The 23742-nt window shown below is 57.4% G+C and overlaps 1 protein-coding gene across 5 annotated transcripts in view; it reads right to left on the bottom strand.

Annotated features, from left to right (window-relative positions):
- Positions 1-23742, bottom strand: part of YRDC (yrdC N6-threonylcarbamoyltransferase domain containing) — a 45384-nt gene that overhangs the window by 15382 nt on the left and 6260 nt on the right. For 2 of the 5 annotated variants that reach the window (XR_012765734.1, XM_075437810.1), the window contains exons 3-7: positions 22308-22503; positions 22112-22226; positions 21680-21799; positions 20809-20951; positions 20364-20460 (exon numbers count right to left, since the gene is read on the bottom strand). Coding sequence is in view for 4 of the 5 variants with exons in the window: in XM_075437810.1 (XP_075293925.1) it covers positions 20382-20460; positions 20809-20951; positions 21680-21799; positions 22112-22226; positions 22308-22503 (653 nt within the window). In the remaining variant the exon portion in view is untranslated. Of the gene's footprint in view, positions 1-13701; positions 13763-19563; positions 20461-20808; positions 20952-21679; positions 21800-22111; positions 22227-22307; positions 22504-22736; positions 22876-23742 lie in introns of those variants that run through there. The other 3 variants (XM_075437809.1, XM_075437811.1, XM_075437808.1) reach the window with 3 other exon arrangements.

Genomic DNA, 23742 nt, shown 5'->3' with positions numbered 1-23742 from the left:
AATGCAGAAGCATCACCTTTGACAATACAGTCCATTTATTTATATTATTTGGCTCATTAAATATAAGCCAAAACACAGGCAGTGACAAACGGTCTCCTGGCTTTTTGACCCCCCTCAACAGCCCCACCACGCTGTGTTGCTGCCAAACACACCAAACACAGAGCAACCCCTCCGCTGCTCTGCCCGTCACCGGGCTGCCGCGTGTCCGTGGGCAAGGCGAGGCTCCTCCGGCTGCGAGGACGGGCAAGCCCCATCGCCAGGCCCGCACGTCGTGCCGGGCAGCCGGGCAGGCAGGGAAGGAGCAAGGCCCGCAGCCACACTGCCACAGCCTGCTTCCCCCAAAGCCTCCTGCACAGCAAGAGGAACTCCAGCAGCTGAGCATGCGAACAAACCCCCAAGGGACGGATAACGCTGTCTGGCAGGGACACCGCTCTCCAGAAGGAGTGGGATAACCCAGACAAGTTCCCAAAGAACGTGCGGTGCTATAATAGCTCTTCATGCTGTTAAGCTTTTAATTCATCCAGCTTTGTTACCTTGGATATTTCGTTCTCTAAATCAATGCAGCCTCCAGAATGATAAAAACCTTCACTAATACCACTGGGTTATTGCCTAAAACAACAGCACACGATCTGGTGCTTTTTAGTTTGATTTTGCTGTCGCTTGGGACAGGATTAGAGAGAAATGTATCTACTAATTCTTCCAATATCCTTCAGCAAACATCAGTCCGGACCAAAGAGGACATGAGATGCCAGTGCTAGTAATTGGAAAGAAGCTCTTCACTTGCAGATGGTCGGAGACCCTTGATGGTACCCCAGGCTTTGACATAATTATCACAGGCACAGAGCAGCTGCCAGCCAGCACAGTACTTGAGCAAAAAGCAAGAAAGCTGCTTAATCACACAGCCTCTCTTCCTAAAACGGGGCTTTCATCCTTGTTCAAACCCTTCGCAGGGGTGCTGCGTGAAGCACAAATCAAAGACCACAGAAGGGGCTCACATACACTTAGTGGCTCTCCTTGCTCAGACAGAAATCAGCATTTTGCCTCTGACGGGGTGGAGGCAGGACCCCAGCCCCATGCTGCCAGTGCCGCACCACCACCTGCAGCAGGCGAGTGTCCCCTGCCTCATCCCTCGACCCGTGCTCCCGGTCGCGGCCGTGCTGGTGCGTGGGGACGGGACCGAGCCCATTCCTGCGCCGCAGCGAGCCCCAAGGCATCGGAGGGCGAACGGGCACCTGAGACACAAAGCGCGATGCCTGAGCCCCTCCACAGCCTGACGAGACCACCGTGAATCTGCCAGTAAATCCTCCTGTGAAGCAGCTCAGGGCACTTTCCCCAGGCCAGAGGACGGTGATATGGAAGGCCAGAGGGAATCATGAAGCTCAGGTCTTTCTCCAGTGCAGCCGTTTCTAGCTGATGAACTCCGCTTACAGCAGAAAGTGTTGCCAGGCCTGAAGCACAGTATTGCACTTTGTAATAACAAATCTCATCCCAGATACCTTACTCCTGCATTTTTCTCTGAAATATCCCAGTGCCCTGTGCCTGCAGTGCATTTCGAGCCCCGAGAGGTCCCCCAGCCATCTCCCCACCGCCCCACACCACTGCCCCGCGGCTGCCGTCTCTACCCAGTTCTGACTCGCCTTGCGGTTCTGGCTCTAACCTCAGTTTGTTGCGTTTTAGCCAACCGTTTGTCTCACGTTTGGCTGCAGTGCACGTGGTTTAGATCTCCTGCGCTCCCGGCACGTAACGGCCCGGACGGCTGCCTCGCCGCGGTGCGCATGGGCAGCCGGCCCGGATCGCTTGCTGAGGAACCCACCCTGCGTCTCGCCCCACTTTCCATTCACTGCTGGTTTTTCAGAGCTGTTCATAATCCAGCTAGCTCAAGTGTTGCAGCATCGCAGTGGCCTTTCCCAGACAAGCCAGAAGTTTCCAGCCGGACACCTCTGGCTGTGTGTCAAGTTCCAGCCTCCCCAGCCAGCAAGTCCCACCGCCTGCCAGTCACTACGGTCGCATCCAGTCATTAAGCTGCCATCAGCTGTCGGCCCGCCGTTACACCGCCAGGATGGCTGCAGTCGATGCTGACAGCGCTCCAGGGCTGTGTACACGCCTGCAGAGAGGTTTAGCCTCACCAAACGTGCCCATAAGGGAATGTGACAGTCGAGTCTGAGATGACTTCCCATCCATCCCCGCCTCGCAGGAAGCCACGAGGAGCGTTGCCTTCATTTGCACTGGCAGTGAGTGTAATTAACTTGGGTCCGCAGACAGCCCCAGGCAGGGAGCGGGGCTCTTCGCACACTCACGCACGGCGTGGGAGCCCTGCGGCACCGGGACCAGAGCCGAGGGAACAGCCTGGCCCTTGCGCTCGGCGCAGGACTGCAGTTTATGTTGTGTTTTCTCTTGTAACTCTCTGTTCCCGACCTTGCAACTGTTAACTCTCAAAACCTGACCTTAAGCCTTGCTAAACAAATTTTTCCCCTGCGTTACCGTAACGGCTGTGCGATGCTGGGAATGACGCTCAATCAAGGCAAGCGGCGAAGCAAAGGGTCTCCGCAGGGCACGCCAGGCACGCACGCCGCCAGGAAGCTTTGCCAGCTGCCGGCACAGACCCACGCCTTGCAACACCCGGACGAGGCACGCGTTTGCCTCCCTGCAGAACAGAGCAATAGCAGAAACCCCAGGGAGTTTCGCAGCGTTGGGAAGCAGCACCAAGCGGGGTCAACAGCCAGAGCCCAGGGCCAGGCAGAGACCCCATGGGAGGCAGCCGGGCAGAACCGGGCCAGCGGTGCGTGCCGCAGGGTGGAGGCTGGGACAAGCACGGGCAGGTCCACCGCACCGTAGGCACGGGCCGAGAGCTGGCCACGACCCACCACGGCCCGCCAGCCCTGCGAGACATCCCCTGCCCCAGCCTCCTGCTCACCCACCGGCGCTGCAGAAGGGCGGCCACAGGTAAATCACAGCAGTGACGATGTCTGGGAGGGGGAGCACGAGCAGAGCAGCCAGATGCCACGCAGACTTCAGAGAGCAGTAAAGTAATTAAGTATTGACTGAGAATGTCCTAAGCGAGCCCTGGATGCACATTACATTCTGCTTAACTCAATAATTACCATGTATATTATCCCTTTCTGCACTCTATCTTTATTAAGCTAAAAGGTCTGTAATTAGCTATTTGGTTTAAGATTTTAATTAATTCATATTATGAAATATAATTGCTTATTAGAGATAATATTCCACGTTCTATCACATCAGTATCTCTCTGTAATATTTTAACCAAAATACAATAGTTTGTCACAGTGGGTGAGCAGAGGTTTTATTAATCAGGCACCGGGATGCAAAACATCCTCTACAAAGCGAAAAGAAACCACCAAATCAGTGAACGATTTGGTACAAACCCAGTGTCGGAACCATTCCCCTTCCACGACTGAGCAGGCGCGGCCGCTGCAGCCTACAGCCGTGCCCCCTCCGCCCAGGGGGGTCCTGTCCCGGCTGACCAAGGGCGGCAACATCCCCGTACACGTGTGGCCACACGCCGAGCGCACACAGACGCCCGCACCGCGGGGTGACACTGCTGCCGAGAGCGGCAGCCACCGACGCGGACCACGTAGGAACACGAGCAACAGCCACCACCTCTGCAAGCAGCCAGGGCAGCCCCGTCGCGGCAGCGGCCACGGCAGAGCCGGTGAGCCAGAGAGCAGTCGGCAGGCGGGGAGGCAGCCACGCAATTTGCAGGGAACCATGTTCTTTGCTTAACGAGCCGTGTTAGCAAACCTCACCTGAACTTGTGCCTGAAACTTTGTATTCCCTTCGCATTTGCCAGCGGGCACAGAGAGAGACCGGCTCAGCGAAGAGGCTGCAGCTCCCACTGCCAAACCCAGCTCCATCGCCCACCACCAGCTCGATGGCCCGGCATCTGCGAATGTATTTAGCTGATGATTTAAGCTTTGATTCCGTTTAATTTAGATGTTAGAAGAGTTTTATTTTAGGACTTAATATGTTATTTATGAAGGTATGTCAACACAGCATATCAATTTAGCAGCTGCTGCGAGTTTACTATGAGACGCTGTTTAAGACAGGACAATCTGTCTCGCTATATAATGTCAATTCTGTAGCACTTACACAAATGCAAAATCACTGCAACATTAGAAACAAACAACAGCCATACCAGAGACTTAAAGAAATACCTTGTACACTGCACGATAAATTATTGACTTTATGGCATTTGGTGCTGAATTAAAATGATAAAGTTCTTATCTGCCGAAAGCTGTTTCCATGGTGTTGAAGCAGCAGATGGCCTTTCCTGGAGATAAAGGACTTCAAAGCTTTGCCAGTGCGGAGCAGAACTGGAGATTTAACATATGTATTGTAAAATTTAAGAGGCGAGCACCTGGCGGTGCAGCCTGCCAGAGGCTGGCATGGCTCTGCCTCGCCGGCGGCACGAGCCCCGGGTGTCCGAGCAAGGCCAGCACCCACCGCGACCCCCGCCCAGCCTGCCGTGCGCCCAAAGGCTGTGTGGGCCAAACCCGCTGGTTATCGGGGGCTCTTTCATACTTAGTCAGGAGGGAAACCCCAACAGTCACAGCCTTCCCTTCACTCACACTAACAGTGTGGTGGCCCTGTTTTATGAGTCATTAATTCCTAATAAGAAGAAAACTGCATGATGGGCTTTGGATATGAATAGTTTACTGTATCAGAGACAATCCATGATCTAAATTACCAGCTATAAATCAATTTCTGAATGTTGACATATCTTTAATAATGATAAATGAAGAATTTACGAATGCTGCTAAAGTTCACACCAAGATTTTCATTTATGAGCACGCCGAGCTCCAGTGGAGCCACGAACCCCAGGCCCAGCACCTTGTCCCAGCCTCGGACACCAGTGTGTCCCTCACCCGCACTCCAGCGACCGCCCACCCCTCGTCTCCCTCGGTGCTGCGGGGCTGGAGGTCCCCATGGACCACAGCCAGGCAACTGCCGGGGGGCCCGAGCTTCAGCGGCTGCTGCCTGCTTTGCCAGCTCCTGCCGCCCTCGGCTCCACGCTGCCGTCAGCCGGGACAGCGAGAGGCTCTCTCTCTGTGCAGTGAAGGATGCTCCCCTCATCCGGAACAGATCACTCTCAGGTGGTGCTTCTCCCTGACTCTCTGTTTCTCTTGACTCCACCTGCAGACACCCACTCCCACTGCTGTGAGGGTCCGGGGGGGGGGACAGACAGGGTCACGGGGCGAGCTGTGACTGCCTGAGCTCCCGCAGAGCTCGGGACACCTGAGCAGCACAGGGCTGCTGCCACGAGCTGCCAGGCTGGAGGGAGAGGGGCTGGAGCAGAAAGCTGGGAGCCAGGAGACGCCGAGCCGTCGGCTGCGAGAGGCCAACAGTGACCAGGAAATGGCATGGCCACCTGAAGACAGTCTCATTTTGTACTAGCACCATGGTAAGGGTAGGAGCTCCACCACGTACTTCACACAAACAAGACGTGAATAACCATGGACATAGGCACAGCCCTCCGTCCGTCTGTCCGCTGGCTCTGCCTGTCCGTCTGTGCTACCTGGTGCTTCAGGACGCACCTCCCCTATACGGGCTGTTGTTCTCACGCACGTGTGCCAGGACGGCCTTCTGGGCTGGAAAGCTGCTTTTCATTTGATTTCGATTTACTGGTGGAATTAAGCTGGTGTAAAACAGTGTGTGAAGAGAAAAATTACCATGTCTGTTTAGAGAGCGTAAAATAGGTACTTAACTGTTTGACCACTTAGATGGTGGGCTCCAAATCAATTTTCACCCAGCTCACATCCCACCACAATTAATACGCTGAAAATGATGCCTGTTGGAAGCAAACAGCGAACAATAAACAACCTCAGTGCCTGTCACTCCTCTCCTTCAGCCTTGCACTCTGCCCTTCTGCCCGTGCCTTGCCTGCGCCCTGGACTGCACCCGCAGAGCAGCCACGACCAGCGGCCGCGGGGGCCACAGCCTGGGGGGTCACGGGGTGCTCCCTGTGAAGATGGCAGCTGCTGCGAACCCAGGGCACCTGCTTCGCCGGGGCAGGACAGACCCCCGGTGCGGACGTCCCGGCAGAGCCTCCCACCCCCCCCGGATGGGGCCAGGGGAGCCCCCAGCCCCTTCCCTCTTTGCCCAGGCCATGGAGGGAGCCCCCGGCACCGGGGATGGGGCAGGAGGGAGCTGTGCTTGCCAGAGGTGCTACGCACATTTCAAATTAAAAGCAAAATTACAAAGCAATCCCAGCGACGTCTCTGCACCACGCCCAGCAGGACCTGCCGCTGCCCGCGCGCTGCCCGCCAGCACCCTCACTCCTCCGCCGCGGAGCCAGCCAGCCCACCCCGGCTCGGCACCGGCCTCTGCTTCCCCGGCCGGCAGAGCCGACCCTCGTCCCTCTTCCTCGGGTGAACACAAAGAGGCAAGGCAAGCCAGGCGGCTCAGGAGTCGGCCTGTTCCCGCTGTAACGGGGGTGAGAGCGTGATGGCCGGCACCGGCACCCCCGGGCCAGCACCCAGGGGTGCAGCCAGCACGCCCAGAGCCCCAGCATGGCGGCAGCTCCACGGGGCAGCCCCCTGGCTCTGCGGCAGCGGGCAGGAGACCGGAGGGGACCATCCTGCTCTGCTGTAGTGGGGCTGGAGCTGCTTGTGGTCGCGGAGGGCCGATCCCTCTCCACCCAGCCCCACATTTAACAGAGTCTGGAAGCGGTGCAGCGAGAAGCACCAAGCTATTTGTCCCAAGCCAAGGCCATGACAGCTCCCCAGCCTGCCAGAGAAACATTCATTGCTAAGCAAGTAATTAGTGGCTACAAAATATGACCAATACAATTACACTGAGGGTTTTTCTCCTCTCCCTGTCCAGAGTCTTGGCACTGAACAGTCTTATAATTAGATGACAAAACTGACAGCCAGCTCCAGTGAAACAGCCCACCCTCGCCTTTTGCAGACGCTCCCCAGGTGTTCTGCACCAATAATTACTAATCGAGTTATTTCTTTCAGTATTAAAAAGGCGTTCCACAGGTTATTTGCCCATAGTAGCACAGGCCCAGTGCTGGCAAACAGCCCCGTACCTGCAAAGCCCAGCGGGTCTGGGACGGCTTCAGCTCTGGGCTCACGGACGCTCCCAGATGTGACCCCCCAGCTCAGGACCCTCCCGTGCCCCACAAGCTCCGGGCTCTGCACGGCCGCTCCATCCCCTGAAACTGCCACCCCAGGGCACCCGGCATGGTGCAGCCCACCAGCATCCCACACACACGCTTCTCCGGCACATCGCGATGGGAGCCCTCGACGCAGCTGGGACAGGAACGTGGGCGAGGGACGGGGCAGACCGCAGAGGGAGAGGCAATGCCCAACGAGCCCTGCTCCTCTGGCCTGTGGCTGGGCACAAGGATAACCGGTGTGAGGGAGGACGAGCGGGCACAGAGGCAGCAGCGTGCCTGAGCCTCCTCTCCCGAAGGTCCAGCCTGCTCGCCCGCAGCCAGGTCCTCGCCGGCACGGGGCCATGCCCTCCTCAGCACTGTCTCATCCCAGATGTTCGCAGCTGCTGCTGGTGTGTCCTGGCTCAGTGGCACTGCAATGATGTCATCCATCTGCATTTTCTAAGACTATTTGGCAAAAAAAACCCCAAGTCTATAATTTGTCATTACAATACAGACCTCGAGAACAGCTGAACAAACCACTAATATTGAACAAACAAACAAACAAAAGCCCATAATGGCTTCTATCGAGCAGAGACCCAAAGCTGATGGATGACCTGTAGCAGCACAGGAGAATTATTTGTGAATTGCAATTGATTTCCAAAATCAAAATGTAAATTTTGCCTCACAGATGAAGTATCCAGGGAAGTTCTTGCTTTTAGAAAGTCTTCTCTCTCCCTGTGACTTTTTTTGGGAGAAATAACATTCACTCCAGCCAAGCCCAGATTATTTTGACTGACAAAGAGCGAGCTGGTTGAACTCGGGCGCTGGGGGCTGGCCTGCGCCTGAGCATGGCAGGGTGTCCTCAGCGTCCTCCCAGATGCCCAGATGCTGACACCGGGGCAGAGCGAGCAGCGCATGGTTCAGGACAAGGGCCTGCAGCGCTGGCGTGGCACGGGGCAAACCCCGTGAGCCACCACATCTCCCGAGACTGGCGGCAGTGTGAGCAGTGCCGGCCGCTCCCTCGAGCCAGCGCCGGCAGCAAGGGTCCCAAGCCCTTGCTGCATCTCAGCACAGAGCAGACAGCCACATCCCGCTGTTGCAGGGAACGGTGTGAGATGACTGTCCAAGCTGAAGCACCTAAACCTGTATTTTAGACCCAAATAGGTGCCCACCGAGGTTTCTGAAGGACCAAGCACCCACCACTGCACCACGGCCTTAGTAAGCGGCTCCAGCCCACGGCTTTACCCCAAGAGCCCACGTCTGCGACCAGCGAGCTCCGCAGCTCCTGCTCCGCCGCCTCCAAACTGGGCTCCGCACTTGGGCAGAGCTCCGCACGTCACTGTGAAATCTAAACCCACAGCGCTCGCCCTGAGCTGTTACACACCATTAACAGAGCATCTGCCACGCCGCAAACAGCGCCGAGTGTTCAACGCTTCTCCCGTCACCTACCACTAACAACATTAGTCTTACTGCTACGAACAGAGTGTGCAGCAGAAGGCCAGCGCCCACGAACGCCCGGCAATCTGCACCGTTCGAAACAACCCCTCTCCATCCCGGCACAAAGAGCCGCTGGTGCCTCTGAGCGATCCCGCCTGGGTCCGCAGACCCAGCAGCCCGGGACCGCACTTCCGACATCAGCCCCGCCGGCGGTGGCTGCCACTGGTGCACACGCTGCTCTGCTCCCAGCAGCTCAGCACCCGCTATTCCTCTGCATCCCCAGCCTCTCATCAGTATCTAACCCATGACAAACCCATTACGACGCTAAAGATTGGAATTACTGTGATCCCAGGCAGATGCCTAGGAACTGGCCCAGAGACACAGCAGTGTTTTGCAAAAGGCAGTAATAAATTACTAAAGGTCATCTACAATTTATCACTGCTTTGGATGCCAGACAGTGGCACTGCTTCACCTAGGGAAGCAGCCTCGTGGGTGCCAGAGCATCTGCTCTGACTGAGCCTCTAACAGCAACGTTTTTGCTTATTTTATTGGATTGGAAGTATCCCCAATAAGCACGCTGTCTGCTTGTTTGAGTGATGCCTTTGCCACACAGCACTGTGGATTTACATCCCATCCGCTGTGCACAACTGCTCTGACAACTGGAAAAGCATCTGGGGCGAAGACAAAGCTCTGCCCCACCAGCCCCCCCTGCACACCCCGTCCTGCCCGGCTTGGCCCTGAGGGAAGCGGCACCTCTCAGCATGACCCTGACCGTGAGGGAGAGCCCCTGCGGCGCAGAGACTGCAGAGCTGGCTGGCAAGGGGCACGGGCACAGACCCTTCCTCCCGGCCTCTCCATGCGCTTGGGCCACCCCCTGCTCCCTGGGGCTCTGCTTGAAGGTTGGGTGGGGGGTTGGTAACACCCTAGGGGCTCCAGGACCCTCTCAGCAGAGCCTCCTGCTTGCTGGCTGTCACTGCCCAGTGGGAAGCAGCCCACAAGCCGAGCCCTGCCTGCAGAGCACAGCACCACGGAGGGGCAGCCGCGACAGCCCCCAGCCCCCCATCCAGCCCCTCCAGCGGCTGAGACCCCCCACGACCCACCAGCCACGGATGCTCCCATGGCTCAGCGGCCGCAGCAGTGCCATTCCCCAGCCTGCACCCCATTCCTGTCCTCGCTCCAGGGCTGTCCTCACTCTTTTGGGCTCCGATTCTGCCTCTCCCACAGCCGGGGAGCAGTCAAGGGCACAGACAAACACTACACACAGCGAGACCCTGCCAGTCCACACTGGCAGTTACAGCCTCTCACTTTAGAATCAGGAAAAATAATTACCAGCAACTTTTGGAAGTAAATAAATGTTGGTGAGCTGAGCTGCCTGAATTATTAATGGTCAGTTCAACTGTTCAGACACCTTGGTCATTACTAAGAATATCTGATGCCAATAAAACTCTTTGCCTATGGTGCTGCCAATGTAAAAAAACGTGTATACAAAACCAGCTACCCTCAAGCACAGAGAAATTCTCTGAGAAACAAGCTCAGAGGCTCGCGAATCCCCCAAATGCACCCCTGGTGCAGGCTGGGTCATAATCACCAGGATGGGGCAACTATGCACAAAAAGAGGGGAGCAGGGAGCAGGCTGGGGGACAGCGGGACACCCCAGCAGCAGTGGGAGACCCAGAGGATCCGGAGATATTAAGAAAAGCTCACGTATTCTTTTGTCGCAAGTGCAAGGGCTAGACAGCAGCACATCAGCCACCTGCCCGAGCCAGAGGCTGCTCGGTGCTCGAGCCCGGCAGAGCTGCAGGAGACGCGAGACGTTTCCAGTTTCAGCCCTGCGGCTCCCCAGACTCAGTCCCAGCAGGGATGAGTCTTTGCCGTGCTCGTGAACATGCCAGAAACGGCTGCAGGTGACAGGCACTGCCAGAGAGATAAGACTATGCAGCACTGCACCGTGTTTTCATTTTCAAGGAGCTTTAAGATGCTAAGAAATTAACAGCGGCTTCTCCTGGGCACAGCTTTTGTCCCTGCATGAAGGTCTCGGACACCAGGCTGGCATCGCGGAGACACGCTGCCGCAGCCGGTCTGCAGGCTGGAGCTGCTCTGATTAGGAACAATTAGACGAGAGGGCAGAGAAACCCCGAAGAGAGCGGCTGCCACCAAACCGGGCTCCTGGCAGGGCTCCTGCAGCCGCTGCCAGCGGGGGAGGGTGACGTGGCCCAAGCGGCTGCAGACCTCACCTCACTGCACAGGGAGCAGGGACAGACCACCTTCACCAGCCCTTCCTCCGCTGTCACCCACTGAACGGGGGGGACATCAGCAGGGGCAGGGTTACCCCAGGGGTTGAAACGCACAGGTTCTCTGGGCAGACGGCCCTCCAGCCCCCTGCACCACACCGCCAGCGCCCGGAGCCAGGAGCTGGGTCCCTCAGCCCCAGCAGCCGCCCTCCCTGCAGACCCTCCTGCCTGTGCCCCTGGCCGTGACGGGGACAGGACCCTGCCACTGCGCAGCGCCCGGCCCGGCCTGCGCCTGGCTGGTGGCAGGGGCTGCCTTTCTAGATATCCCCTTCATCTCATCAGAGGCTGCTAGATTTAATTCCCTGCACTTTGGTATAAAGTCAGGGTCCCATCCGGAAAGCAATCTGTGCCTGCCGGAGCAGGCAGTCATAACATTTCCCATTAAAATGCAAATTTGGCTAAGTTTTCTGGCATCTCCTTTCCTTCCTTAAGGTAAAAAGAATATGAACTTGTATTATTTTTTCCATCAATGTTATCTCCCTCTCAGTTTTGTGCTAAGTAAAAAAGCTGCCCGATATACACCTTCCGCAAATTAAATTTGAATTGAGTCTGACAGCACAACAGGGATCCAGATTACGACGAGATGTGCTAGCCTAATTGGAATCATTTCCAGGAGGTTATTCGCAGAAGCGTTAACCACGGCAGGCACAAGTGGAGCCACACGTGGTCTCTGCACCGAGCGCTCATCTCGGCCGAGCTGCCGGGCGCTGCCGGCATCGCGCTCGCGGTGCGGGCCGGAGCGGGGCGGCTGCCGGGCGCTGCGGGACCAGCCTGCTCCCCGCGCCAGCAGCCCCGCAACAGCGGCTTCGCCTCGGCAGCGCGCTGGGCGCCGAGTTCGGTTTTGCTGATGGCTGCAGCCTGCCAACCACCGCCGGCCTTCCCCAGCCGGGCACTGCCCAGCCACGCCGCGGGCGTCCTGCAGCCACCGCCGGACCCGCAGCGCTCCGGGCGCAGCAGCCAGAGCCCACCCGCGACCCAGCCCAACAGCAGGGCCACCCCCCAGCAGCACAGGGGTGGTCCCAGACTGCTCCCCAGCCCCTGGGGCTCCCGGGCAGCCAGACACTGGCCCCAGCCCCATCACAGCCCCAGCCCCACCACGGCCCCAGCCCCAGCAACGTGTTGTGCCCCCCACCAGCAGAGGGGAAGGGACATCTGGGAACAGGCACCGGATTTCGGCCAAACATGCTCCGAATAATTAAACCAATTGTCCTGCTCACATTGCAGCTTTTAGAAGATGGTATTTCATGATTAAAACCCCAAATCCCTGTAGACTCACCATTTCTTTTCCCTTCAGACACCTGGAGGCAGGGCAGCGCTCTCTCCACGCCTCGGGAAGCTTGTCAGAGTCTGAAGGGTATTTAAAGGGTACAAGTATACACCACGGGGAAAAAAAATGAAAGTTATATTTTGATGGTCAGCTACGCAGAAAGCAACAGGGACCAGGCTGCCTGTCCCAGGACTCCCTGCCCAGAACTGCGCTTGACATGGCCTGTCAAAGTCACGCTGAAGCAGAGCGGCTGCAGAATTAACATGGGAGCACGATGAATTAATTACTATCTCCAGCTGCATTTCTAGCGGGGATAATTTCAGGTGCAGTGGTTTGAATGACATCGTTTCAAAGAAAAGTCTCCCATTCTCCTGACTAATTTAAGGTTAACTAAATTTGCTTCTCACCAGGAGACAGCTCATCAGCTCAGCCCACAGCAGCGACAGCTCCGCAAGCTCCCGCGTGTCCCTGAGAAGCGGGAGACACTTTGGGGTTTGTCCCCGAGAAGAAGCAGGGTCCAGCTGTGCCACACTCCCGCTCCTCTCGCAGAGCCCTGACCCATGGCAGCCCCGGCACCTGGGGCTGCAGCCGCCGGCAGCCCTGGCACTGCCGCTCCCACGCTGTCCCACCGCCCCACGCACAGTGGAGGGCCGCCACGTCGTCCCACGCTGTCCCACTGCCCCGCGCACGGCGGAGGGCCGCCATGTCGTCCCACGCTGTCCCACCGCCCCACACACAGTGGAGGGCCGCCACGTCGTCCCACTGCCCCGCGCACGGCGGAGGGCCGCCACGTCATCCCACGCTGTCCCACCGCCCCGCGCACGGCGGAGGGCCGCCATGTCGTCCCATGCTGTCCCACCGCCCCGCGCACGGCGGAGGGCCGCCATGTCGTCCCAAGCGCAGCTGGCCACCGTCTGTGTCCCCTGAAGGCTCCCAGAGCCGCCCGGCGCCGGGCGAGGCCGGCAGAGCTGGTCCCTGCAGGCAGCAGCCCCACCGGGTCCGTCTCTGGGGCCAGCACACCCTGCGCTGCTGTGGAGTCCCAGTCCCACCTCCAGAAACCACGGCCCCACCACAGCGGCCGCTGCGCTCGGCGCGAGCCGTCCCACCCCACCGGCGTGTGGGCCACGAGGCCCGGCCAGCCCCCGCAGCCCCCACAGCCCCCGCGGCCCCTGCGCCGGCCCCACAGCTGCCGCGCGCTGGGCGCACGCCCCACCAGGCCTCACGGCACATGGCGCGCAGGCGGCACGCGACGCACAGCAGAAATCTCCTCATAACCAGTAATTTCATGGCAGTTTGCGTCACGGCAAGACGAGGTGACCACGCCTGGCAGCGCTGCAGCCAGCCCGCTTCCCGCTGCCGTGGGCAGAGCTCGTGGAGAGCATCGCCGCAGACCCTCGGGAACACCAACGGACAGCTTTGTTGCAAAGAGGGGTCTGACCCAGCGCGCTCCCTGTCCCGGAGACCCCAGGCCCTGGGGACAGGAGTGCCCGCGGGGGGCCCCAGGGCCGCGGCGTGGCTCTCCTCCAGGCAGCACCGGCTCCTGGGATCCAGCACACAGCTCAGGTTGCAGCCGAAACCTCCGTCCCCTCGGCAGCAGCAAGTGAATTAGCAGAATCAGCCAGCATTAATCATGCAGAGAATCATTTGCTGGGGAATTAAAAAAAAAAAAACTAATTTAATCAAAATATAATTAAATGAATAGTTAATTTAACAATTCCACAGTGAAAACCCCTTGACCTCTGGAGCTGTCCTCCCTGCAAGCACGGGCTGCTTATCGCTCCAGTGCTTGGCTCTGGTAGAGTGGCACCCCATGGCACCCCGCCCCGGCACATCCCCACCTCGACCCGCCTGGAGCCCTCTCCTTGGCACTCACCCCGCAGCCATCTCCAACGGGGTCAAGACCAGAAAGGGTAAATTACAGCCTTTTCAAAAAAGGGAGGAAAAAAAGACAAGATGGGCATACACAGACCACATTGCCCTTAAGCCCCTGAAAAACTTCAGTCCCAATAAATATTTTTTAAGGAACTGGAAAACAGGAAGAAGACGAGCTGCAGCCAAGTGGAATTTCCTTCAGCAAAGGGAGCTGAGAATAAATCTGACAAATGAGTCTGGAGTGACTTGGGAGAGGGACTGCTGTCTGGGGAAGGGGACTCTCCAGATGGCCTCAAGGTCCCTTCTGTCTCTGTCGTCTACGCTTCTACAGGCTAATTCCTTAAATCAGCATCCTGCGGAAACACGCCAGGCATCCTTCCAGCTCTGGAGCTGGAAGCAGGGCTGGAGGACAATATGAATGGATATGCATGTGTAGCATGTAAAAGGAAACTGTATTTTTGCAATAGGCCCCTACAATCTCCAGAGATAAACTCAGGGGAGCATTTTGCAGCAGCCTCCTCCTGCGACAGCCAAGCCCTGGCTCAGAGATGCAAGGTGTGCAAGACAGGCAGAACATTCCCAGCTGAGAACTGGCTGTCTCGTGGACGCCCCTTCCCATGCGCTGTTTCACAGCCCTCTCCTGTTACAGGCAGACTAATTTCTGCAGCGAAAACAAGAACTGCAGCTCAGCATCCCCCTCTACGTATAAAAATGGCCCAGATACACAAGATCATCTCTCCTGGCTGTAACCAGCCAGTGGGTGAAAAATCCTCACTCTGAGCTTCAAGCATCTGGCAAGGAGGACTGTGCTCCATCTGGAAGCGTTTCCCCACACACTGGACTATCTCCTAGTCAAGGCATTATAAGAAAATAAATCAGAAGGAAATTAACATAAATATTGTTTGAAAGATTTAATCAGCTACAAATTGCAATGTTATGTTTCCAGCTTGATTAGCCCAAGCCTGGTTTTCTTTCTCTGTATTGTGGAGAAGAGTGAAGGCATTTAGAAGCAGCATTGTAGATCTCTGCTTGTGGTGATAGAGGAAAACCTCTCCCTGGCTGGGGCTAGCAGATGCCTCGTGTAGCAGGAGCTCTGGGGGGGCTGCTTCTTGCAGCAGAGATGGTGCCTCCTGTGCCACGCTGCGACGAGGAGGATGCTCCAGCCTTGCAGGCACTTGCTGCTGTGCCCACCAAAGCAGGACTGAGCTGTTTTGCCTTCGACACCATCAGTGGTGGGAGAGGCAGAGCCCTCAGACACAGAGGTCGTGTTTGTGAGTCTCACCCCTGCACAGGCACGGGGCAGTTTTGCCAAAGACGTCCCGACGGCCCCACCAAAGAGACGACTCAAGGCGCACCTGCGCCTGGCAGACCACGCCTGTACTGTGGCACTGCAAAGCCATACAGGTTCACTCAGACTTGCAGAGCTCCAGGAAGGACAAGGAAGAAGTCTAGTGTCAATTACAGCTAGAGATGGCCAAAATGTGTAAAAAATATTAAAGCAATTAAATAAATTCTCTGAGGCACCTTCCTATAACAAGAGTTATTCCTGGACTGCTCCAATTGACGTCCTGCTTCCAAACGATAACCTGAAGTCCATAATAAAGGGTGCTCCAATTATACCAGCTGTGAAGAGTCCTCACGATGACCACCCCTGCCATGTTACAGCTGCACAAAATAAAAAAGGATATGAAAAGCCACAGGCTTTTAGCCACCGACTGCAGCAGCAAGAACGACGTTGTGGACATGGGGAAGCACTCCATACACACCAGTAGGTGAGCTCACGGCGAGAAGCAGGAGTCACCCAGCAACTGCTCGGCATCAGACAGACCCGATCACTCGGCAAGGCTTCCAGACACAACCCCCTGACAGCATTTTTCCCCAACAGCTTCAACAGGGATGGAAGCGGTCAGACACTCAGCAGCTTCACCTCTTGTATCAACACGAACTAAGCCTGGCTGGTCTGTTGCTGCTCATTTGAATTATCGCTATCTGAGTTTGAACTGGCTCTGCTAATGACGTTCTAAAGATGCATCTTTACTTGGAGGGCAAGTGCTAATTAAAATGCAAACCATGTATTTCCTGCTCTGAGTGCTCATGCCAATGTGATTTCAACAAGGGTTGCAAACACAAGAGTCACCCTGATCTGTACTGCTCCTGTGAACTGGCTTATGAAAGTGTTTATAGTTCCACCTACAAGATCTAAAAAGGCATCTCTCTCCACGCCAGCAGAAGCTGTTAGTCTGATCAGCACATCCTAACTGGCAACGAGTGTATTCTCACTGCGCATCTCGGCAGACGGCTCGCAGTGTCCCAGGCACTCGCCACCGCTGCGGGTCCCAACGCCGCATCACCCCCTGCCCACACCGTTCCTGCCACTGAGTCTTTGCACAAAGGCACTCTGCGCAGCAGCAGGGTCCCCTTTTTGGACAGTACCAATGCCACCTGCGTAAACCACAAAGCTTGGGTTTGCTGGGTGCGTTCCAGAGGTGCTGACAGTGCCCGAATGCTGACACACAGGCAGGTCACTTCAGCTGGTGCTGGGTACATCACCCTGACAGCTACAGTGGGCTGCAGACACCCAGAAGTCAGAGGAAAGACGTAATTTATAGTGCCTGCACTTCTTGCAAGGCAACAAGGGCACCAGCCATTTCACCTGTGCCTGATGCGTGCCTCATCCTCTTGATGCCAGTGGCACAATAAAGCTGTCACTTGCAGGGGCACTGACCGCCCCCAGCACGGAACAAGCCAGAAGCAGAGGCACCAGCTGAGATGCTGACATGTTTCCCCAGGTTTCTGCCCACCGAGGCTGCTCACAAAGGCCACGCCAGGCTGTGGCAGAGACAAGGCTTCAGGCACCCCGTAGACCCCAGCGCCAGCCCCTTTCAGACAGGGCTGCTCTGCCCCAGGGCTTTGCCTCACCTTTCCAAAGACCATCGCCACCCACCCAGCTACAGGAAAACAGCTCGTCCTGGCCATGAGGGCCATCGCCTCCACCTGCACGCTTCAAAGTCCCCACAGGGAGGGACGACCTGCTGCAGCAGAGACCCAGCAGCCAGGGAAGTGGCTCCCGGGAGGCCCCTGCGGCTGCGCCGCTCACCTGGCATCACCGCGGCCTGGCCAGCTCCGTCCACGCAGGACGTGTGCCGTGCCTGCGCCAGCACAGAGGTCGGGAGCACAGCTGCACCCCCATTATTGATGGCACAAGATTAGCTTGTCTGAACAGGGGAATACATCACCGTAAAAACAGGAAACATTTGGAAAGTGGATGGCGGGCGTGAGCATGATGAATGAGTGCTGGAGGAGTCTGGCAAAGATCAATGAATAGCTGATGAGCCGAGGAACGCGACGGGGGGGCGGGGGGAAGCTCACCATGCAAATACAGAGGAAGCAGAATCAGGAGGGAAATTGCTCACAACGGTGAGACGTTACGGTGAGCCCCCAAACAGCCTTTACCGGGGATTCAGGCACCCAGCAGCTGGTTCTGGCTCTGCTCAGCGTCGGTGCGAAGCGGGGGCTGTGGCAAGTAGACTGCCCGCACTCACTGCCTTCCAGGGCCCAAGGAGGGACCCCTGCACCCCGCTCTGTCCCTTCCACCAAGTCATGCCCTCTGCTCAGAGCAGTGCCTGTCAGCACTGCAGGGACAGCCGTGGAGGCGAGAGGGTCCTGCGCAGGCAGACAGAAGGGAACTGATCCTTCGCATTTGCCTCAGCCCCTCTGCCCTGCGGGGTACCCGATTTGGAAGGATGAAGTAAGAGCAAAGGCTCGGAGGAGAAGCACCCAGAGACCCCTCACACACACACTTCGCAGATGACAGTACATCACCCAGCCTGGTGCTTCTGGGCTTTTACAGCAGAAGTTCCACAGACAGGCAGTTTCTGTGAAGACATCATTTTGGGGTCAGCTCTGTGTGTATTACAGTCCATTAGCAGCGACTGAGACAGCTGCTCACGAGCAATAAAGATACATAACCGCTCCATGGCACTCAGACACTGGGAAAAATCATCCCAGCGCGGGCTTTGCAAGGACCGGGCACAGCAGGAGAGCAGTGCCGTGTCCTGCCCTCCCCGGCAGCCGCTCACCTGCAGTGGGCAGCTCGACACTCGAGCTGCCGTCTGCACCGCGCCGAGCCCACGCCGGCACAGCCCCAGCGCAGCACTCACTTGTTAATGCTTTTAAGTATCCACAGCGTCAGCCGGTGCAGCTGCCGGCTCCAGGGCTCCCAGCGGCGGCCGAGCACCATCCTGCGATGGGCGACACGGCTCCAGCAGCACAGCAACCCGGCGAGGAAAAGGCTGGAGTCCGGCTCAGCTCACAGGGCTGCTCAGAGACCAAACCTTCATGGACGGAGGCACTGGGGAAGGCAGTGGGAGAGTCATCTCCCAGGACAAACATCCCTGGCGATGCAGCAGTAAGAAGCGTCCTGGTGCAGTAATTTTTGGGCACTTGTGTTTCTAGGCCTTCTGCACGACAGGGCACCTGAGTCGGGTGGGCGCAGGGACGGGACTCCAATAAAAACTGATCCTTGCAATACTGCAGGAACACGTATCACACGGGTGGCGTGGAGACCTGGACTCAGCCACCCCACCATTTCACCCGGTGAGATGTGGCTGCCACACAGAGAAGCGCTTCAGAAAAAAGCACTGGAGGAGAGGCGGCCACAGAACCTCCAGCCTAACGAGGCTGCTGAACACGAGTGGCCATCCACAAGTACCCAAGGACTGCGTCAGCTAGGCACTCACAGGAGGAAGTGTTACAGGGAGCAGGACATCTGCAGGCAGCAGTCACATCTAATTTTCTGCAGATTTAGCAGAGATGACCCTTTCAGAGCTCCTCGGGAATTCACAAGGGGTGCTGTCTCAGGGACCAAAGCTCTGGTTTTTCTCACCGTGCGTACATTCTGGTGCTCAGCGTGGTTAGCTGGGCTCCAGCGTGCATTTCACCACATGCCCTCAGCCTGCAGTGATCACACACCCCTCACTCCGTGAGCAACTCTGTCGGAGCATTTCTCTATCAGCTGACTGTAAGGAGGGGTAAATATTCTTCCCAATTGTCTCCTGTAGGTGAAGCTCAGCCATGCCGTTACATACCTTCTACTTTATCCAGCCTCTCCTATACCAAGGAGTTCTGTGCTGGGCATTGTCCTGTGGTCCACCGTATCCAAATAGCTAATTAGAGCTGGAGCACTAGTGACTATTTACTACTACTGCTCTATGTGCTGGAAACCAAGGGAATGCAGTGATCTATACTAAAAGCTCTTAACTGATTGTTCAGTGTTCCATGTTTTAAAAATTTAGATCTGAAGTTGCTTTATCCCCTTTAGAACCAATGAGAAAAAATATTTGCAACAAAAATGCAACTGAAAACACCATTAATTTGTGCTTTGAAAGAGGCTATGCCCACAGTAGCTTTCCCTTTTTTGCGATTTTAGCCATGCTTGGGCCCTTCTAAACAGCCATAAAATTAATTTATACTTTGTCTATATCAATAAAACGAGAAGTGGCAGCTCTGGATGTAAAACAAGGTTCTATCTATGACGACTCCATACACGTTCTCGCTAAGCCCCTAAGTCCGTCAAACGTGATGGACAACAATATCTAAAAATAAGCACTTCTAACAAAATCATGCAAGTCGCTTACCAGTTTTTAAATTAATAGCAGCTCCATAAACTTTACTTTTCGATGAAGAATAAATACCAGGGGAAACTTTCATCCATTCCCTATTTACTTCAGCTTAGCGCTGTCTTCAGAACAACATCAAGAGAGGGAAGTCCACATTCAAAAAAACAAAGATCAGCACACTAAGAGCCTATTTTCATTCTTTGTATTAGGAGGAAGTCGGGTCTACCTGAACAGCTCTTTTCTAGATAGGGGCCATCTGAATACTGTTAATTTTCAAAAGCACTTACAGTTTCATCTCAGTAGTAGGTTTTGATTACGTTTAGAACAGAGAAAAGCAGCCGGAGAACACCATAGCTATAACATCGTGAAAGCCTGAAAATGCCCTTTTCTGCCTTTGCCTTTCTTCCAGTGCAGGTACAATAAACAAAGACATGGAGAAAGTGCTAAGGGAAGGGTGGATCAGACACCCTCTTCATCATCCCATCCTGAGAACAGTCCAACATTCAAATTAGTGTATTTCAAAGGCCTAATCGAGTTAATAAATCAGACAGGTATTTGGGAACATAACAGCAGCACAAAGATTTTTTCTGGTTTCTCAGACTACAGCAGATGTGATACTAACACACACCCATCGCTCCACTTTCAAACCTTTTTTTTAATCTTTTGTTTATTAACCTCGACATAACCCATCAACCTTATTAAACAAGGCCATGAACACCCATTTCCTGAACGCGCAGGCACACGGTGCCCAGCTTTACCAGCTCTGCAGAGCCTCCTCAGAGTCTGAAGTCTTCAGATGATTCCGGTACCAAGCCATACTTCTGCCTCAGGATTTCCACCGTAGACGTCAGTGCACTGTGAGGTGAAACAGAACCATCAGAAAAACAGTTTTTAAGGATTAAACTGCATTTTCTGAGAAAGTGCAATCAGCTAGACGCAGTACTGCATTCTGAATCAAGGAGAACATGAACTCCAGAAACTAGTGTTTCACACAGAAACTTCTAGAAAGGGGTCTCCTGGGCTTGGAATCTGGAGCGCTCTTTCAGTATTTCTGAGCGTGCTGGTAATTAAGCTAAACAAGATTAACGTGAATGTTTGGGTGCTGTGGGGAAAGCAGCCAAACACAACCCACCCTAACCTGAAAGCTTCATTCCATTTAAAGTAAAGAAAAAGCTACAGTTCTGTTCATCCAAGAGTGCTCACCAGCCAGGACGAATGATGGCGAATTTCCCCGACACAGACAAGTCAACCACAGTCGACCCCAAACGAGCCTCTGGGCTCTGGGCATCCCCTATTTGGCCTCCATCGATGATCAAGGACAGCTGGGGCCACAGGTCTTGGAATTCCTGAAAAGAGAGATGCGGCTAAGAGTCCTGAAGATGGTTTGTCATCGTGTTTCCACAGACACTACTGGACGTTCTGGTGCCAGGGGAGGTGGTCTCTGGCCTCTGCCCTTCCTCTCTCAGGTCAGCTCACTTTCTTCTCTCATGAACACATCCTGGTTTGATTTCTGAGAACAGATTTATCTCAGACATGCAGGATAGCCACCAGGATTCTCTGGTTGAAGACTACTTAACTGCACCAGAAGCACACAAAAAAAGCTACAAGTCTATCGAGACATTTAAGGGCAAGCACCTGGTGTCCGTCTGATACCATGCCCAGCGTACACCATCATCAGGGTCACAAGCTTTGCAAAAAGACTTCTTCCTGAGTGACAGTTACCAGGCTGCGAGGAGCCGTACAGACAGCAGCAGTCTCACTCCACAGCCATCTCTCCTGCAGCAACTTCCGTCTTCCAGATTTGGCACCCGCTCCAAAAGCTGCGCAGAAGCCCTTAAACATTACTTTTCAACTCTGCCCTCCTTGCTTTTTAAAGTGAGGATCACAGCAAGACAGCTACCCCGCACCACATACCCGCAGGCTGCTTAGTTAACTAGAGATTACAATTTAAAAAAAAATAATAATAGCAGCAGAGAAATCCTTGTTTTATTGCTAAAGTGGCTCCCAAACCTGTGAGCCCAGGGCTCTCTCAGACTACTGCAGTAACATCACTTAGTGGCAAAACCAGTCTTACCGAAACCATCAGCGTGCTCCCCTGACAGCTGATGTTAGCGCTCGTTAGAGCCAGTGGTCCAGAGCAAGCTCGTGCCAGCTCCCTAATGAAGGGGTGGTTCGGCACACGAACACCAACCAGCTACAGGGAAGAAGAGAGCACGGTTTTACACGCAGTAACGGCGCTTTTTAACCTCACGTTGCCCAAGGCCCGCTGACGCTCTGCAGAACGAACGCATCGACTCCTGCTGAAGCAGCACTGATGTCAGACGCGCCTTCGTGCGTCAGCCCCTAACGCCGCCTTCTGCCGCGCTGAAGGGAGTCACAGGGAGCCCGGCACAGGGAGCCCGGCACAGGGAGCCCGGCACAGGGACCAGCGCTGGGAAGACGCCGTCGCTGCGGAGCGCGGGCGTGAAGGCAGCAGCACAGCGACAGCGCAGCGGCACGGACCTACCGGCGTGAAGGGGTTCAAGTCCTTGTTCAGCTCCTCCGAGCGCCGTAAGACCACGGTCACCGGCCCCGGGAGCAGGTCCCGCAGCAGCTGGTCTGGCACCTCGACCCGGCAGTACCTGCGCGGCGAGACGCGCGTCACCGGCGGCCCCGGGCCCCCCGCAGCCCCCCGCCGCGCAGCCGGTGCCCCCCCCGCTGACCTGTAGAGCCGGTCCACGTCGCCCAGGCAGATGGCGAGCGGCTTCCCGCCGCGCCGCCCCTTCAGCCGGTAGATGCTGCGCACGGCCGCCGGGTCCTGCGCCAGGCACGCCACGCCGTACACCGTGTCCGTCGGCACCGCCACCAGCCCGCCGGCCCGCAGCGCGCCGGCCGCCGCCGCCACCGCCTCCCGCCAGCCTGCGGCGCGCCGGCGGCTCAGAACGGCGGCCCGGAACGGAGCGGCCCCGCACCCCTCGCCCAGCTCCGCCACCTCCGCCCGGCCCTGCACCCTCCGCCCAGCCCTCAGCCCCAGCTCCGGCCCCCGGCCTCCCAGCGCCGCCAACCCCGCCGGGCGCCGAGCCCGCGCCCCCCGCCCGGCCCCGCCACTCCCGCCCGGCCCCGTACCCCCCCGCCCGGCGCCCCTCCCGCACCTTGCGGGTCCGGCGGGGCCGCGCCGCCGGGCAGCAGCAGACGGGCCCCGCGGCCCAGCCCCAGGCCCGGGCCCGGCGCCCCCTCCCCGGCCCGAGCCAGACCCGCCAGCGCCAGCGCCCCGCGCCGCGCGCTCCTCATGCACGAGCCGCTTCCGGGCCGCAGAGGGCGTCGCGGTGACGCACATCCGGGGGCGCGGCGGCGGGGGCGGAGCCATGGCGGGGGCGGAGCCGCGCGGGCGGCCCACGGTGGGTGTGGGGGGTCGGGAGGTGCCGGGGCGCGGCGCGTGACCGGCCGTGACCGCTATCCCCGCCGCAGGGGCAGGACGCGCTGCGGCGGCTGCTGGAGGCCCGGCAGCGGCAGCTGCGCGCCCGCATCGCCGCCTGCGAGGAGCTGACGGCGGAGATGGCGGCCCTGGCAGCCGGCTGCCGCCCGCCCCGCGCCAGCGCCGGCCCGGGCGAGGGCGGGCGGGGGGCGGCGGGACCGGCGCCGCGGCCGCCCGCCGCCCCCCGCCCCGCGGCGGGGCCGTCGGTGCCTGGCGGCGGGGCTGCGCGGGAGCGGCCGGCGGCAGCGGGCCGGGGCGCAGGGACGGGTCCCCCCGCTGCGGCCGCGGGCGCCGCGCTCTCCCCGGGCACCCAGGCCCGGCCCGACCCCCTCTGCCCTTCGGAATAAAGCGAGTTTGGCGCAGGCCGCGTCCCGTCCCCGCTGCGCTCGCCCGGCGCAGCCTCCACGTCTCCCCCCGGGGCTGGGCCCGGGCCCCGCTGCTGGCCGGACCCGCACTCGGGGGGCGTGGGAGCTGCGCGCTGTTCTGGCACCCGCGGGAGCCGGAGCTGACGGTGGGAGAGGCAGGAAAGAGCTCCGAGCCCCGAGGGCTGGGAGGGGCCCTGCGGCTGGTGGGGGCAGGGGGCTGGGCACAGGGAAAGGCCTTGCTACCACGACGTTTGGTTCAGTCCCTCTTCCTTACTGCCCCTCGCTTTCCCTAAAGCTCCCCTTCTCATTCTTGGAAAG

This window comes from Opisthocomus hoazin, chromosome 17, assembly GCF_030867145.1.
Source record: "Opisthocomus hoazin isolate bOpiHoa1 chromosome 17, bOpiHoa1.hap1, whole genome shotgun sequence".
Lineage (NCBI taxonomy): Eukaryota > Metazoa > Chordata > Aves > Opisthocomiformes > Opisthocomidae > Opisthocomus > Opisthocomus hoazin.
Note: the sequence above shows the minus strand (reverse complement) of the source record. Positions and strands in the feature narration are given on the sequence as shown.